This window comes from Heloderma suspectum, chromosome 1 (genome assembly GCF_057233095.1).
Source record: "Heloderma suspectum isolate Gila_16-S chromosome 1, 16-S_ref, whole genome shotgun sequence".
Taxonomy (NCBI): Eukaryota; Metazoa; Chordata; class Lepidosauria; order Squamata; family Helodermatidae; genus Heloderma; species Heloderma suspectum.
This window is the reverse complement of record NC_139458.1, coordinates 304,182,332-304,199,895: the sequence shown is the minus strand read 5'-3', so window position 1 is coordinate 304,199,895 and position 17,564 is coordinate 304,182,332. Positions and strand designations below refer to the sequence as shown.

The following is a 17,564-nucleotide window of genomic DNA, read 5'->3' as shown; positions in this document are numbered from 1 at the left end:
TCGGAACCCGCCCCTCGCTTAGCCGAGCGCAGTATTCCTTCCATCGCGGGCAAGGGTGGGAAATCCCCCGGCTGACTGAGCGGGGTGTCCCCTTTAAGAGTGCGGGGGCCTTTCTCCAGGCTTACGGCCCCCTAGAGGGCTCTCCGGTTCGTCTGCTCCGAGTCACCTGACTCCGAAGAAGCCACAAACCTGCGAGGCCCCGTGAGGAGCGAGCGAGAAGAGCTAGCAAAAGAGGAGCGAGAGAGAGGTGCGTGCGCGCGGGCTGGGCATTGCACGCAGGCATACATGCATCCTCCTCCTCGCTCTGCTACCGCAGGGAAGGCTTGTGGCCGCACCAGGGATTAGGCTGCTGGGCGGGCAAGCGGGGATTAGGCTAGAAATAGCGGCGGCTCCTGGGCGCGGAGAGCTCGCACGGCGCCCCTGCCCCGTTAGCGCATCTCTTCCCTTCCGCCGCCCCTCCCTGCGCCTGAGGGAGCCGCGAGTGCGCCCTAGGCGCGCCTTCCCGCGCACTGGAGCCAGGCGGCCGGCGCAAACGGGGGGAGGGGGGGTTCGGCGCAGCTGCGAGCGGGTAGCCAGGCGGGCGGGGGCGAGAGAGGGGGCGGGGGGGGCAGATAGGAGAAGAGACGGTGGCCTCCTCGCGAGCAGAAGGCAGCGCCAGCACCGCGAGGGAGAGAGGACGAGGAGCGGCAGTCGCCAGTAGGACGCGGACGCGCTGACAGGTCTGCTGCTCCTTCTGCCGCCTTGGGCGCTTTAACATCGGGGCGGGGGGCGGGGGGCCTTGCTGGGCGTTTGGCAGCCCTCAGCATCCGGCGGGAGGGCGGGCGACGCTGATATGAAAGAATAACCGGACGCAGCAGCCGTTGGTATCATTTCGTCCCCACTGGAAAGGGGAGAATTGCATTGCAGAGAGCGAGGAGAAGGAGAAAAGAGGCTTGGAAAGGGTAGGGCAAAGGACCAAATTTGGGCTGCTGGGTGGGTGGGTAGGGGGTGGCTGGGGCGTGAGATACCGGGGTGGGGCTCCCGTGGCTGATGGGAACGGGCGGCCTGCTCTTGTCTTCAAGGAGGAGCTTGTTGGGGAGTGGGAAAAGGCACTGAGAGGGCACAGCATGGCGCAATGATATGATAATCTCCCACTAGAGAGGTGGAAACGCAGGGCAGAAGGAGAGCGAAAAACCCGTTCCTGCAGTAGAGCCAGCAGCAGGGGGAAGCGGCGGTGACAGGGGCCGCATTGGAGCCTAGCTATTTAATTCATAATCTGAGCCCTCCGGAGGCTCCGTCAGGAAGGCCTGGCTGCGAGATCCTGTGTGTGTGTGGGGGTGTCTTTTCCTCCCCAGCCCAGTTTAAACAAGGGAGATGAGATAGGTGGTGGTTTGCAGTAACCGCCATCATACAGATCCAGGGACGCAGTTCACAGGCAGGAGGAGAGAAAGGAATATTTCTCTTCTCCCCCACCCCCATCTGGAATTCATGTAATATTTGGGGGGAGGGGTATTTCCTCTTCATCCACCTCCCTCCATGGCTAAAACACCCTGACTTGCCCTGAGCACCTTCTCTTGGATATTGTTGCAGTTCAAACACTTACACAACCAGGGAGGTGAGGGTAGGGAGTGGTGAAAGGAGTGAACTTGGAAAGAACCAAACCAGGATTTAGAAATAGGCTTTTGGTAGTTAACTCTTTGAAGAGTGTTCTTTTTCTCTTTACTACTACTACTAATAACAATCATCCCTTCAATTGTTTTTCCTTCCCTTGTAGAAGTGGCAGCAGTCCTAGAATTAGTCGAAGATGTCGGGTCAGACGCTGACGGATCGCATCGCAGCTGCTCAGTACAGTGTTACAGGATCGGCTGTAGCTAGAGCTGTCTGCAAAGCAACCACACATGAAGTGATGGGCCCCAAGAAAAAGCACCTGGACTGTAAGCATCTCTTTATATAAGTAATTCATATCTGGGGCTAAAAGCTGTAGGGCTCTTTAGATTCTCTGTCTCTTGGATAATTGGTTCCTCCAGTCATAAGGATTATGTGAGAGGCTCAAGAAAATGAGTTTTTTTACTGTATATTGTCTGAGGGTATATTATTGCTTCAGTCACTTTATTTTTCCTCATTTTGACCTTCAGGTTTTAGGACAGATGATTATCATAGAGATTAGAAGGCATGTGAATGCTAGGAAGCAGTAAGATATTGTAGTCATGTTTTGGACACTGATTTGAGACCATAGTTGATATTTTGACTTGATCTAATGTGAAGATTATCTTTGCATAGAGGTTGGTTTGATCATGGCAAAACTGAATGATTCTTGGTCACTGCAACCTAGTTAGTATGATTCAGTTGTGTGTTTTTGGGGTGTGGCATAGAAAAGGTGGTGGAAGGCCAGTGCCTCACTCAATACAGGAGTCTTCTGTAGTTTGTTCTATGCCAAATTTTAAAAAATGTCACACATCATGTGACATTCATCATGACTTGGCCACGGTGCAATTTCTGCTGTACTGTTGCATATGCGAAAGGTGGGCAACTTGTGGCCCTTCAGATGTTTTGGATAACAACTTCTATCATCTTTCACCATTGGCTATGCTGGCTAGGGCTGATGGGAGTTGCAGGCCAAAGTTATCTGTAGAGCCACAAGTTGCCCACTCCTGAGTTACACAGCCAGCCACTTGCACCATGTCCCTAGCACCTCCAGTGTCACTCACTAAACATGATGTTGCATGCCAGCATTTCTACAGTATCCATGAACAGAAGACACCAATCGATATTTGACAATGGTAGAAATGCCATGATGACATCATGGAACCCTGTCCTCGCCTCTTCCTACACACATGACACAAGGATATTCTCAGGAAGAGCTTCCAGCATCTCTCCAATCAGTCTTCTATGGACCACTAAGTTAGGAGGACATCAAATGATGCCTGCAGCCACAAGCACTGGGGATTCTCTCAGTCGGACATGCAACTTCCCTGGCAGCCCAAACACTGCCAGCCCAAGCAACTCTTTTGACAGGAGCAGAGCTGTGGTTAATCACACTCCATAGGCCAGAAGCTGGTAGGCCTGTATGACGAATGCATAGGCCACAAGCTGCCCAGAACAAGTATTATGAACCTGCCCTTCCTACTTTCTTATTGCTTGCCTGGCTATTTGTGTGAAGTCTTCCCTCCAGTGATTGGCAACTTCGATGAAAGGGAACAGGCTGCCCAAAGTTTCCAGCTGTGAATTGGTATAATTGCAGCTTTTTGGACAGAGTGACATAGCTCCATGTCATGCTTCATTAGCTGGGGCTTACATATCCATGGCTGTTGTGACTGGAATTCTGTTTCCTCATGTGGCTGTGGTGGTATGGGAGAGGGAAGTGGTGGTTTGTATGAGGCATTTGGGGCCCCCTATTGATTCCAGTAAGGAATGTAGTTAGTTATGGCACCCACTTTCCTTGCATAGCATTATGAAGTCATTAGGAGCGAGACCAACTCTGAACAAGGACAGGATTTGAAATAAGCCCTGCACCTCTTCTTTGCCTCCATTGCCACCTGGATTTTTTTCTTGCTTTGGCAATATCTGACTGGTGTAAATCCACACTGGCATAGCACAGGCTTCTACTGGTGCAGTAGAATTTAGTAGTGGCCCTGTCCCTGCTTAGCAGACAAAAGTTGAGAATAGGATCACACTGTTAGTCTTGTGGCGCTCAGCTAGGTTTTGTGTAGTTCTTTTGATATAATCACTCTGAAGAGAAAAACTGCATAGTTTAATTATTAGCCTGTTTGAAACTTCAAATATTAGACCTGGAAAGGAGTGGGATGGGAGAAGCTGTGACTGTATCCTCTTTTGCCCCTGCAGATCTATAGAGACAGAGGTAATGTTGAGGTTGTAAGCTATCAACTTCGTTGTCAATGATTGATGCTTTCAACTTTAGCCTTCTCCAATTTATTTTATTGCTAATGTTTGACTATTGGACCACATTTCACGGTAGCTATTTTATACTGAAAAATCAAAGGACAAGATAAGTATCATTTTTTTAAAGTTTAAACATATCCAGTCTTCCAGTGTTGTGGCATCTTTAATAGATATAAAAGTTATTGAACTGATGGCAGCCTCTGAAGCTGTTGTCCTTACTAGTAGTTTCCACAGCAGGATTATTCATCTATATTGAACCCTAATATGCAAAGATAATAAACCATGCTCCCCCATGAGGTAAAAATAGTCACTCTGATCCTAAACATATTTAATTGGAAATAAATATTAGTACTAATGACTTGAATGAAAATTTCAAGTAAACTTACCTTGATATGTGGCCTCGGAAATACTGAGATGGATGGATGGTGGGTTGTATAATAACTCAGACTATTGCAATGATGTTGCCTGAGGGTGGATGCATGTTTCTACTTTGTATGCATTGAAAAAATGAAAAAGTATGTACTGAAGATTGAAGTAATCAATTACTTGTGTAGCTGTTGGGCATGTGGTTGAGGGGGATGGGGAGCAATACATTGGTAAAAATGTGATTAAAGCTGTGAGTGAGAAGAACAAGGCAGAATTGCGATCAGGTTATGGGAAAATATGTAAGTTCCTGAATAAGCCATTGTGTTGTATAATTAAAAAAGGCAAAGGAATAGAGAGAACAGCATGAAGAAAAATATTACTGACCAGGGTCCTATCCCTTGGACACAACTCCGGAATGGAGATGGGGGACGGGAACAGTGAAGGCAGTTCCTGTTTTCCCAAGAACAACAAGCAGGCAGGATAGTTGGTGGATAACCTGACCACAGCTGCCGGTACAGTGGTAAGGAGCACAGTATGGCAGTGAGGGGTAGGACAGCGGCCTAGAAGGCTTGGATAGTTGCCACACTGCCAAGGTGGTGTAGCCGCAGCTGACACCTCTCAGGGCTTTGAATGCTTTGGAAGAGAACAAGATGCCTCTGGGAATGTGTGAAGCTTCTAGCACTTACTTTAAAAAGCAGTGGTGGGACCAGTTGAAGCCTCTATTAGCCGCAAAGTATAGGATGGAGGAGGAGGTTCAAAGTGCTGTTAAACCCTTCCTTGCCAGGTCTGAAGTCCAAAGAAAAATAGATCCAGGGTGACACAACCCAGAGATCCTGACTATAGGAATGTAATGTCTTCCGCTTCTAGATGTCCGAGCAGCATCTAGCCTACCATGGTATGGGTAGTGAAACTCCAAGGTGTTTGTCTTTGCTACCTATGGCAAGTTGATTTTTTTAAGGTATTTGCCTTTCTAGCACTTGAGGGTAGGGATGTACAGGTTTTGTTACATCCATTCTGTCTGTTTCCCTGATGGTCAGGCGTCTTTCATGCCATCATCTGCTCATTGATGGAATCAGATTTTTTGTACGAGGATTTCATTCATTTGCAAATGTGCACTTGTACAAATCCCCCCCCCCCAAAAGTTAAGAAAGAAAAAAAAAATCCACAAGTCTGTGGAATCCTCATGACTCGGAAAAAGCCAGTCTGCTGTGGAATCCACAGGTCAGATTCATAGAAATCCAAACTCATTTGAATCCATTGCGGATTTCTCCCTGCTTGGAGGTAGCATTAGCATCTCCCTGTCCCAGGGAGAGGGACAGGGGGAGTGCGACCCTGTTGATTCTCCTGGACCTCTCAGTGGCTTTCGATACCATCGACCATGGTATCCTTCTGGATAGGTTGTCAGGGTTGGGAGTTGGAGGCACTGCACTACAGTGGTTCCGCTCCTACTTGGATGGCCAATTCCAGAAGGTGGTGCTGGGGGATTATTGCTCTGTGCCATGGCAATTGTGCCATGGGGTTCCACAGGGCTCTGTTTTATCCCCCATGCTGTTTAACATCTAGATGAAACCGCTGGGGGAGGTTATCCGGAGGTGTGGGCTGAGGTGCCATCAATATGCGGATGACACCCAGCTCTACCTCTCTTTCTCATCAAAACCAGGTGAGGCAGTGGCTGTTCTGAACCAGTGCCTGGGCACGGTAATGGACTGGATGAGGGCTAATAAACTGAAACTCAATCCAGACAAGACGGAGGTACTGTTAGTGGGTGGTTCGTCTGCCCGGCTAGGTGATATTCAACCTGTTCTGGAGGGGGTTGCACTCCCCCTAAAGGATCAGGTTCATAGTTTGGGGGTGCTCTTGGATCCAGAACTGTCACTTGAGGCACAGGTGAACTCAGTGGCACGGAGCACTTTTTATCAGCTTAGGCTGGTATACCAACTATGCCCTTATCTGGACAGAGATAGCCTAGCTACAGTTATCCATGCTCTGATAACTTCTCGTCTGGATTACTGCAATACGTTATACGTGGGGCTGACTTTGAAAACGGTCCGGAAACTTCAGCTGGTCCAAAATAGGGCAGCAAGATTGTTAACAGGGACTGGCCTGTGAGCTCATATTACGCCAGTACTTTTCCAGCTGCACTGGCTGCCAGTCCATTTCCGGGCCCAATTCAAAGTGCTGGTGTTAACATTCAAAGCCCTTAATGGCTTGGGGCCAGGTTACCTGAAGGATCGCCTCCTCCCATATGTGCCTGCCCGGACCTTAAGATCATCATCAGCGGCCCTTCTCCGTGAGCCCCTGCCAAAGGAAGTGAGGCGGGTGGCTACTAGGAGGAGGGCTTTTTCTGTTGTGGCACCCCGGCTCTGGAATGAGCTCCCTAGTGAGGTTCGCCTGGCGCCTACATTGTACTCCTTTCGGCGCCAGGTGAAGACCTTTTTATTTTCCCAGGCATTTTAGCTTTCTCAATTTTTATCTTTGCTGTTTTAAATCTGTATTTTAAACTCCTGTACTGCTGCTAGGTTTTATTGTGGTTGTATTGTTATATTGTGGTTTTAATGTTCTATATATTTTAAATTGTTTTATTGTGTGTTGTTTGGTTTTAATTTTTGTGAACCGCCCAGAGAGCTTCAGCTATTGGGCGGTATAGAAATGAAATAAATAATAATAATAATAAATTACATCTTTTTCCTTATATCTAATGGGACAGTGTCTGAATATGATATTCTGGGAAAGCACCAAAGCAATTTGATAAAGGGACAGTGTTTAAACTTGATATGTAGTGTTGGGAAAAAAGTGAGACTTGCATGACTTGAAAAACAAACAAAGCTAAACACAAGGAAGGTCTTTAAAGTGCATATAATCTTTTCAGGCACTTCTTGTTTAGCGTGTCCTGACTTGCATGTTTGTAGTCCATTGGTTGGAACATCTTTCTCAGAAAAGAACAGTAAAAAGTTTAAATTGGCTTACTCTATCTAGCTGTTGGTACTGGAAAAGGCAAGAACATAATGAAATGGATGCATATGTGATAGAAGGAACACTTCTGGGACTTCTACAGAAATTCCCCAGAGAGCCTCACTTCCCTGCTGTAGAGGAAATACATGAGAGCAAAGTAAATAGGCCACTGAGGCTACGAATGGCTTGTTTTGGTGTCTTGGAATTAAAATCTGTTAGCAATGCAGAGCCAAGACACAAATTTTGGCTCTGGTGTGAAAACGGGGAGCCAGAACATCTGCCCCAGCTGAATTTCTAGGTAAGAAGATAGCATCGAGTAATTGCCTACTTGCTCTCTTTTTGCATTTACTGAGATTTAGAAGTAGTTGTGGCTTTGTTGCCCCTGGATTTATGAATGGCGGCGGCAAAATTATCAGTAGTAATGGGCTTTTTGTAGATGCTGAATTCAAGTTGCTTGGTGGGATATTTGGTCAAGTCTAAATCATTAGATTGGTCACTGACTCAATAGGAGCAGATCAAATCAATGATTCAGATGCTACTTTGAGAATGGTCATGTGCATTATTTCTCTGTACCCTGTCTGGGGGGAGGGAGGAGGGACCATTTTGATTTTGCTTGAGACATGAATAGTTAACACTGAGGGAGGATGTAATCTAAAGTCAGCATGATTCAGCATTGCATGTAATTTCAGAAAATGAGGAGCTGAGAAAGTATCCTCAACATAATTGAATACATTCAGCATAGTGAAGCGTTGGTTGGTGTTGATCCAGGTAAATACACAAGGAAATGTGTGTGTGCTGTGAGACTTTTCTAAACCGTTTGAACGAACACACATGCATACACCCTAGCCACACCTCTATTTCATAGATTTTCAAAAGCAGCTTCTGTGCAGTATGACAGATGCATTAAAATATTTTTGAAAGGGGCAGATTGTGGTAAAAGAAGAGAGAAAAGTACCACTTCTTTACATGCAAGCCCATGAATACACACACTGGTGCCTGAATGTTAATTCAGGGGGAGAAACTAATGGCACCTGTAGGCTCAGTGAGAATTATGCCTTAGTAGTAACTAACCTTGAGACTGCAGCCAAAATTCACCGGGAACATAGAGTTATTTATTTTTATTATGCAATGATGACCAGGGTATATAATGTATGCTAAAGCACAAAGCTTAAGATTTTTTGAACAGATAATCTGAATTTTTCAATGCTATGTAAATTATGCATATTGATCAAATTTGTAAAATTTTGATGTAATTTAACTTCAGGCAATGGTTTAAGATCTTGGCTTGTTCTGATCCTTATAAGCATAGTTTCCCAGTTCAGGCAGAACAAGAAACTATAGTTAATTTCAGCACAGCAAGAAGGGAATAGATAGTGTGAGGACAGAGCCCATGAGCCCAAGGTTTGTGCATATCTTGACTAATTAAGTCATGATATGTATTGCCATTGAGTGCAATTGAGAAGAAAGTAAAGAGGCTGCAATCTAAGATACAGTTTTAGTGTGCAAGTGGGTGAAAGGGCAAACTACACTAGTAGATGTTACGGGCATCACCAGTAACAGCTAGCCCAATATGTGTGTCTTTTCACTTTCTCCCACAGGAATGAATGGTTAATATTTATTACTGTGGAGAACTGGAGTTGGATACTGTTGCAATGATGGCAAAACCTGCCATTCTCTGACACTGGGCAGCCTCGTCTCTATTGGGAGGGATTCTGCAAAGCACAGAGTCATAGGTGTGATGTGGTGGGGCATACAGATACATTGTGCTTGCCCAGGGTCACCTGTAATATACTTGTTCTTTCTGTATTTCTTCCTTATCCTCTGTTGTAATGATTAGTGTATCACCAGTCATTAGTATTTCCTTGTTTCTCAAGACCATGCCTTGTTTTGGATCTCCTGTGGCTGAAAGCAGCGCATAGATGATGAATTTGCAGAAGTCACCCAAAACTGGCTTAAAAGTATTAAGCGTTGGTGCCAAAAGTACATAATGTAATGTGAGAAGAATTGAAGAAGGAGCCTCCAGGTTGTCAGCCAAAAAAAAAAAGCATAGGATTGATACATGAATAATGCAGATGGCAGTAAAGAAGCAGGAAAGGTCAGGGTAAGGTGGTTCAGGAAAGGCTGTGCTACAGAAGTAGTTACTGAATAGTTGCCTGAAGGAGGAGAGGAGAGGCTGTTGTTGGCATTAGCAGCTGCATAATAGAATGCACCAAGCTGTTTTGCTTGTACGTAGATCTCAGTGGCTACTGACATAGCTCTAGGAGCCCTTCCTCTTAAATTATTGAGATTAGACTGCCCTCTGGAAGGAATGCAAGACTTCTGTGCCATTTGGACTGGCATTTGGTGACTAGGATTAATGCTGGTTTGTGCTGGGGATTTAACCCTTTGTATTTCTAATCTGCGTAGCGGAGCAAACTTTATTTGCCCGGTGTATTACCTGTCCTGAATATGGATATGCTAATAAAATGAACTTCTAGATTGTGGCCACAGATTTTTATTTATTTATGTACAGTCAGGGCCAGAAAAATTGGAACAAGGGTAACTGTTTTGGCAGTTGGCCTCTGTACACCACCACATTGAAGTTGAAAGGAAACGCACCCAGATGGAAGCGAAGTCAGGACTTTCAGCTGTAATTCAAGGGGTTTGACAAAAGTGGGGCACTAACCATTCAGAAAGTACAGCCGGTGGCATACACCCTCCCCCCCCCATCGTTGGTGGCTCATAAGTAATGGAACAAACCAACATCATTTCAGACTTAAGGATCACCTTTGATACCTGGATCAGCAGTCACATCATCAATAAACACCAGTGACCTGGTTCCATTGGCAGCCATACATGCCCATGCCATAACACTGCCTCCACCATGTTTGACAGATGATGTGGTGTGCTTTGGATCATGAGCTGTTCCTTTCCTTCTCCATACTTTTCTCTTCCCATCATTCTGGTACAAGTTAATCTTGGTTTCATCAGTCCAAAGAATCTTATTCCAGAACCGGGCAAGCTTTTTTAGGTGTTTGCTGGCAAAGGCTAATTTGGCCTTTCTGTTCTTGAGCGTTACCAGTGGTTTGCACCTCATAGTGAAGCCTCTGTATTTACATTCATAAAGCTGTCTCTTGACTGTAGATGTTGACAGTGACATGCCTACCTCTGCAAGAGTGTTCTTGACCTGGCTAGATGTCATAGAGTCATAGAATCATAGAACGGTAGGGTTGGAAGGGGCCTACAAGGCCATCAAGTCCAATCCCCTGCTCAATGCAGGAATCCAAGTCAGAGCATGTTATGAAAGGGTTCCTCTTCACCATGAGCAGAATTCTGCGGTCATTCACTTTAGTTGTCTTCCGTGGTCTTCCAGGCCTTTTGCTGTTGCTGAGCTTGCCAGTTAATTCCTTCTTTTTCAGGATGTTCCAAACTGTTGTATTGGCCACTCCCACTGTTTTTGCTATCTCTCTGATGGGTTTATGTTGTTTCTTCAGCCTAATGATGGCCTCCTTCACTCGCATGGACACCTCTTTGGACCTCATGTTGGGAGTTCCAGTGAACAGCTACCAAATGCAAATGTGACCCTCAGAACCACCTCCAGGCCTTTTCTCTGCTTGATTGGTCATGGGGCACCCAGGAAACAGGCCACACCTGGCCATGCAGCTGCTTGTCAGCCATTCGTTCCATTACTGCTGAGCCACCAACGATGGGTGTGTGTGTATGCCACTGGCTGTCCTTCCTGAATGGGTAGTGCCCCACTTTTGTCAAACCTTTTGAATTACAGCTGAAAGTCCTGCCTTCGCTCCCATCTGGGTGTGTTTCCTTTCAACTTCAGTGTGGTAGTGTACAGAGGCCAACTGCCAAAACAGTTATCCTTGTTCCAATATTTCTGGCCCTGACTGTATTTATTGCATTTATCACCTTTTTTCCTCTTGCAAGGAACCCAAGGTGGCTTATGTTATCCTCCCCCTCTCCATTTTATTCTCACAACAACCTTGTGAGGTAGGTTGGGCTGAGAGTCTGTGACTGGCCCAAAGTCACCCAGTGAGCTTCGTGGCTGAGAGGGGACTAGAACACGGATCTCCCGGCTCCTAGTTCAACACTCTCACCACTACACCACACTGGCCATCTTGGTCCCAAAGAATACTGATCCTGAAATCTTGGTGGTATTTGGGGTTTTTTGTTTGGCTAACCCCACTGCCTCATGTTGGTTTAACTTAGGAAGGGCAGCTTCCTTGAAGGATTTACTGGCAGAAATGCCACTGAAATTGCTACTATTTCGGGATTCAAGCAGTGTTTGGCATGACAGTGGCATTGGCTGTGGCAGATAGCTATCTGGCTGTCTCTCAGAAATATTATGCCTGATTCTAGGGAGAAAAGCTGACTACAGAATTTTAGGGAAACTTTTTTTGATAACTAAAAAGACAGTATGCAGTTGTCCTAATTAGAACTTGAAGACTGAGGGCTGCTTAAGATATCCTAGTCTTAATGGTCACATGTTTAGCAGGTGTTCACGCTAAAGAAGTTTGCTTGTTTGTTCTCTGTGCAATATGAGTGTGCACTGGGAAGCCAAGTCCAGTTACAGCTCTTTGATTCATTTCCGGTGGGATGCATGTGCTTAAAAATGAGACCTCCTACCTGTGCACAACACAGATCTGTAAATCCATTCATTTGAAAAGTATTTGGATCCATTCCAATCTGTGTTCAGTTCTGGTTTTGGAAACAATCTTGGTTGCCCTGGTGGATAACTTACACCAGGGAATGGGCAGAAGGAGTGCTACCCTCTTATTTATTTCTTTATGGTCCTTTAAAAATACCCAACAACTGAAAGTCTCTGGGTTGTGTACAGTACATTAAAGAGATAAAAAACAAACATACACAAAATTAAAAACAACACAGAACAAAACCAACATAAAACCAGCAAAGAATAAAACCATCTCAGCACATAAAACCAAATTAAAACCAGCAGCAGAATAACATACTAAAAGTACAAAAACAGTTTGTAAAATGCCTGAGAGAATAAAAAGATCTTCACCTAGCACCAGAAAGACAATAACATAGGCCCCAGACGAGCCTCTCTGGGAAGAGCATTCTACAAACAGGGTGCTGCAACCACTGAAAAAGCCCTCTGTCATGTAACCACCCACCCTTCCTTATTTGATGGGTGCACCTGGAGCAGGACCTCAGATGATGATCTTAATGCCTGGGTGGGTAAATGTGATAGGAGATGTTCCTTCAAGTTGTTTAGGGCTTTAAAGCTTAAAAGCAGCACTTTGAACTCCAGCACTTGGTTCCCCTTGCTGTCTCAGTAGCTTTCAGCACCATTGATCACTGTCTGGATTGCCTGGCTGGGTGGGCAGAGTGATACGGTGGCTCTGATCATACTTGGTCAGTTGAACTTAGAAGGTAGTGCTAGGAAACTTCTGCTCCACAAGGTTCCATCTTGTGTAGCAGAATGGAAAAAGGTTCCTTTTCCATTTTCCAGAATGGAAAAAGTTTCTCAAGGTTCCATCTTGTCCCCCATGAAACCACTGGACAAAGTCATACAGAGATTTGGGCTGCAGTGTGACCAGTATGTGTGGAGGGCTGCAGCTCTACCTGTTATTCACTTACTAATACCAGCGAGGCTGTGGAACTCCTGAATGGATGTTTGGAAGAAGTTTTGGGATGGATGAGGGTGAAGCTGAAGCTTAATACAGAGAAGATGGAAGTACTTTGGGTGGGGAAATCTGCAGATCTGGATAGAGGGATTCAACGTCAATTGGATGGTATTCACTTTCCTGAAAAACCAAGTTCGTAGCTTGGGGGCCCTTCTGGATTCATTGCTGTCTGTGGAAGTAGTAAGGCATGCTTTTTACTAGCTTTGGATGGTACATTGGCTACAACCCTTTCTAAGGAAAGTGGATATCACAGTTACATCCAGACCAGACTACTGTAATGCACTCTATGTGGGACTACCTTTGAAGACAACTCAGAAACTTCAGCTGGTACAGAATACGGACGCTTGAGTCCTCATTTGGGCTAGGCTGTCAGGTCATATTACACCAATCCTATACCAGCTGTTCTGGCTGCCAGTAAGTTTCCAGGTCCAATTCATAGTGTGGATTTTGACCTTTAAAGCTCTAATGGTTTGGGTCCAGGTAATTCAAAGAACCGCCTACACCTGTATAGACTTCCCCGTGTTTAAAGGTAATCTTCAAAGGTCCTGTTTGTTGGCCTGCCACCAAGATCAGTAAGGCTAATGGACACCAGAAATAGGGTCTTCTCAGTGGTGGCCCCTACCCTATAGAATTTCTTCCTGAAAGGTATATGGTTGAGTCCATCTGTAGCTGCTTTTAAGAGGGTTTCAAAAATTCATAAGTTATCCCTGGATCTTAATAGAATATTTTAAGGTATTTGCTGCTGATGGATATTTTGAAATTATATTTTATTAAAACTGATTTTATTTAAAATTATTTAATGTGATTTTATTAATATTCTCCTTGTATTGTTTTTATATCTTCTGCCTTGGGAAGATTACACTCTTAAAAGGCATCTAAGAAATGGATAAAATAAACAAAATAGTATTGTATGAAGCAGACCTGATATTCTGAGGGAAGCATAGTTGAGTCTTGCAAATAAGCCCACAAAAGTTAGTAGCCCTTTTTAAAATTGGTTTGTAGCCTAACATATACCTGTGTGTTTTTTTAGTTAGTTTGTGGCCCCCCAAAAAGAGAGTGTCAGCCTTTGATGAAGGTTTCCTTCTTGGTTGTTGGAGATAACTATTACTTGCCACAAGAAATGAGGGAAATGGTTTTCCAAGTTTGCATGGTTGCCACTCTGCTTTTCCTGAGATGGCATTAAGTGATAAGAGATACAAGGTGAAGATGACTATATTGCCCTATATATGTGGCTAGCCTTTAAATGGGTGAAATCTTAACATTGATGGAAGCCTTTCAATCACAGTTTTATAGAAGAGCTTTCCTGTCAATGCAATACTGGAGCAAGGCCGTTGATATCTGCTTTCTACAACCTAAGCATGAAGAAATCAAATGTGTACTTCTGAGGAAGTTTCCTCTGTTCTGTAGAGGAATTTGGGATTTGGATTTAGGAGTGAAGCAGAGAGAAGTTAAAACTTAGGCAATGTATGCCAACATATCTCCTCTTCCTGTGTAATTGTGGTACTTGTGTACAGCCTGTGGTTAGATACTTTAGGAGACGCTTCATCACTTGGTTCTCCTGATTGCACAAACTGGCTCCCATGGCTAAGATGAGATTGAACTAGAAATGATGTGGTTCGCAGTGCATTCTTTTTATTAGTGTTCTAATTCCTGCTCTAAAGGTGGACTCTTCTTCTACAGATCTATGGTTGTTTTACATAGAACTTCTGAACCATAGAAAATGGGACAATTAAAAAGACAATTATCAAGGAAATAATAGCAAAGTATGGCTCTGGAGCCAATTAGTGGCTGTTAGTTGTAGGTGACTTAACGGTTCTACCCTCAAAGTTTCTGCATTGTGCCCTTCTCCAAGTACAGCAAGTTGTTTACGTAGCCCCTAGATCATGCCACAAATAGGCGTTTCCCATTAAATACTTTAATACCTATTAAAGGATGAACTAACTTTCAGATGAAAAAAACATGTCATTGTATTAGCTATTTTACCAAACATTGTTATCTACACATTCAGTGTGTTAACTATCCTGATCAAAAATAGAATAAAAGCAAATGCTGATGTTATAAATGGAAGTACTGTTTGTCAAGAGCCATTAGAGTAAATACAGTCAGGGCCAGAAATATTGGAACAAGGGTAACTGTTTTGGCAGTTGGCCTCTGTACACCACCACATTGAAGTTGAAAGGAAACACACCCAGATGGGAGCGAAGTCAGGACTTTCAGCTGTAATTCAAGGGGTTTGACGAAAGTGGGGCACTAACCATTCAGGAAGTACAGCCAGTGGCATACACACACACCCATCCTTGGTGGCTCATAAGTAATGGAACAAATTAACATCATTTCAAACTTAAGGATCGGCTTTGATACCTGGATGAAAATCCTTGGCAGTCAATGACTGCCTGAACTCTGGAATTCATGGACATGACCAAATGCTGAGTTTCCCTGTCGAGATGCTTTGCCGGGCCTTTACTGCAGCTGCCTTCAGCTGCTGCTTGTTTGTGGGTCTTTCTGCCTTCAGTCTTGTCTTCAGTAAGTGAAAAGCATGCTCTATTGGGTTGAGATCAGGTGACTGACTTGGCCATTGCAGAACATCCCACTTCTTTGCCTGGAGAAACTCTTGGGTAGCTTTTGCTGTATGTTTTGGGTCAAGAGAGCCAGTGTGGTGTAGTGGCAAGAGTGTTGGACTAGGAGCTGGGAGATCTGGGTTCTAGTCCCCACTCGGCCATGAAAGCTCACTGGGTGACTTTGGGCCAGTCACAGACTCTCAGCCCAACCCACCTCACAGGGTTGTTGTTGTTGTGGGGATAAAATGGAGAGGAGGAGAATAATGTCAGCCACCTTGGGTTCCTTGCGAGCGGAAGAAAGGCGGGGTATAAATGCAATAAATGAATGAATGAATGAATGAATGAATGATCCATCTGCAACATGAAGTGGTGTCCTATCAGTTTGGCAGCATTCAGCTGAATCTGAGCAGAAAGTATAGCCCTATACACTTCAGAATTCATCCTGCTGCTTTTATCAGCAGTCAGGTCATCAATAAACACCAGTGACCTGGTTCCATTGGCAGTCATACATGCCCATGCCATAACACTGCCTCCACCATGTTTGACAGATGATGTGGTATGCTTTGGATCATGAGCTGTTCCTTTCCTTCTCCATACTTTTCTCTTCCTGTCATTCTGGTACAAGTTAATCTTGGTTTCATCAGTACAAAGAATCTTCTTCCAGAACTGGGCAGGCTTTTTTAGGTGTTTGCTGGCAAAGGCTAATCTGGCTTTTCTGTTCTTGAGCATTACCAGTGGTTTGCACCTTGTTGTGAAGCCTCTGTATTTACATTCATAAAGCCGTCTCTTGACTGTAAATGTTAACAATGACATGCCTACCTCCTCAAGAGCGTTCTTGACCTGGCTAGCTGTTGTGAGAGGGTTCCTCTTCAGCATGAGCAGCATTCTGTGGTCATCCACGTTAGTTGTCTTCCGTGGTCTTCCAGGCCTTTTGCTGTTGCTGAGCTTGCCAGTTAATTCCTTCTTTTTCAGGATGTTCCAAACTGTTGTGTTGGCCACTCCCACTGTTTTTGCTGTCTCGCTGATGGGTTTATGTTGTTTCTTCAGCCTAATGATGGCCTCCTTCACTCGCATGGACACCTCTTTGGACCTCATGTTGGGAGTTCCAGTGAACAGCTACCAAATGCAAATGTGACCCTCAGAACCACCTCCAGGCCTTTTCTCTGCTTGATTGGTCATGGGGCACCCAGGAAACAGGCCACACCTGGCCATGCAGCTGCTTGTCAGCCATTCGTTCCATTACTGCTGAGCCACCAACGATGGTGTGTGTGTGTGTGTGTGTGTGTGTGTGTGTATGCATGCCACTGGCTGTCCTTCCTGAATGGTTAGTGCCCCACTTTTGTCAAACCTTGAATTACAGCTGAAAGTCCTGACTTCGCTCCCATCTGGGTGTGTTTCCTTTCAACTTCAGTGTGGTGGTGTACAGAGGCTAACTGCCAAAACAGTTATCCTTGTTCAATATTTCTGGCCCTGACTGTATGTTATACTGTTTCTAGAAACTTACCTAAACAGTGTTTAAAAGGAATATTTAAGCTCCATATATACCTAAAGCAAGTATTCTCCAGATAAGAAAGCAAAATACTCATTTCTTCAAATTGCAGGTACTATTTGCTTTTACTAGAGTATTTACTAAGCATCGAAATAGTGTTTTGCCTAAAATTCCATTTGTTGACCCATACAAGTGTTTAAAATAGCTTTCTCCTGCTTGTGAATAGTAAATAGCTTTTAAATCCCTGCAAATAGGGGCTGGACCCTTGAAGTCCATACTTCTACTTGCCTGACCTCTACCACTGTTGCCCCTATTCTAGCTATTCTTATAGCACTATGACAGCTGAAGATGTGCTGTATTCTCCTTGCATTAAAGAAATTCATACTGAATTTAATGGTGTAATTGACCAAAAATTTGTTCCAACTGCCCCTGTTTGAGATGTTTCCTTGGATAGCAGTTCCTGTGTTAGTAACTAGTGAATCAGCTGCTTTTTAAAAAATAAATTCAGAACTCAATACAATGGACAGCTCCTGTGCATGACTTAATAAGAAAGCATGCCTCCATTAGAGAGTCCTTACTTTCTTAATCTTTCCTAGAACTTTAAGCAAACTCTTGGTAATTACGGTAACTTGATCAAATTTTGAGTAGATTGCATAATATTTCGTGTTTGCTGGTCAACTG

General features: G+C 44.6%; 1 protein-coding gene across 2 annotated transcripts in view; it reads left to right on the top strand.

The window, feature by feature from the left end:
• The first annotated feature begins 210 nt into the window (after nucleotides 1–210).
• The window catches only part of SNAP91 (synaptosome associated protein 91), a 108,811-nt gene continuing 91,457 nt past the window's right edge, over nucleotides 211–17,564 (top strand). Inside the window, exons 1-2 of one of the 2 annotated variants that reach the window (XM_084827017.1) lie at nucleotides 211–247; nucleotides 1,754–1,913. In XM_084827017.1, the coding sequence (XP_084683143.1) occupies nucleotides 1,784–1,913 (130 nt within the window). In that variant the 5' untranslated portion in view covers nucleotides 211–247; nucleotides 1,754–1,783. Of the gene's footprint in view, nucleotides 248–1,753; nucleotides 1,914–17,564 lie in introns of those variants that run through there. The other variant, XM_084827018.1, reaches the window with a different exon arrangement.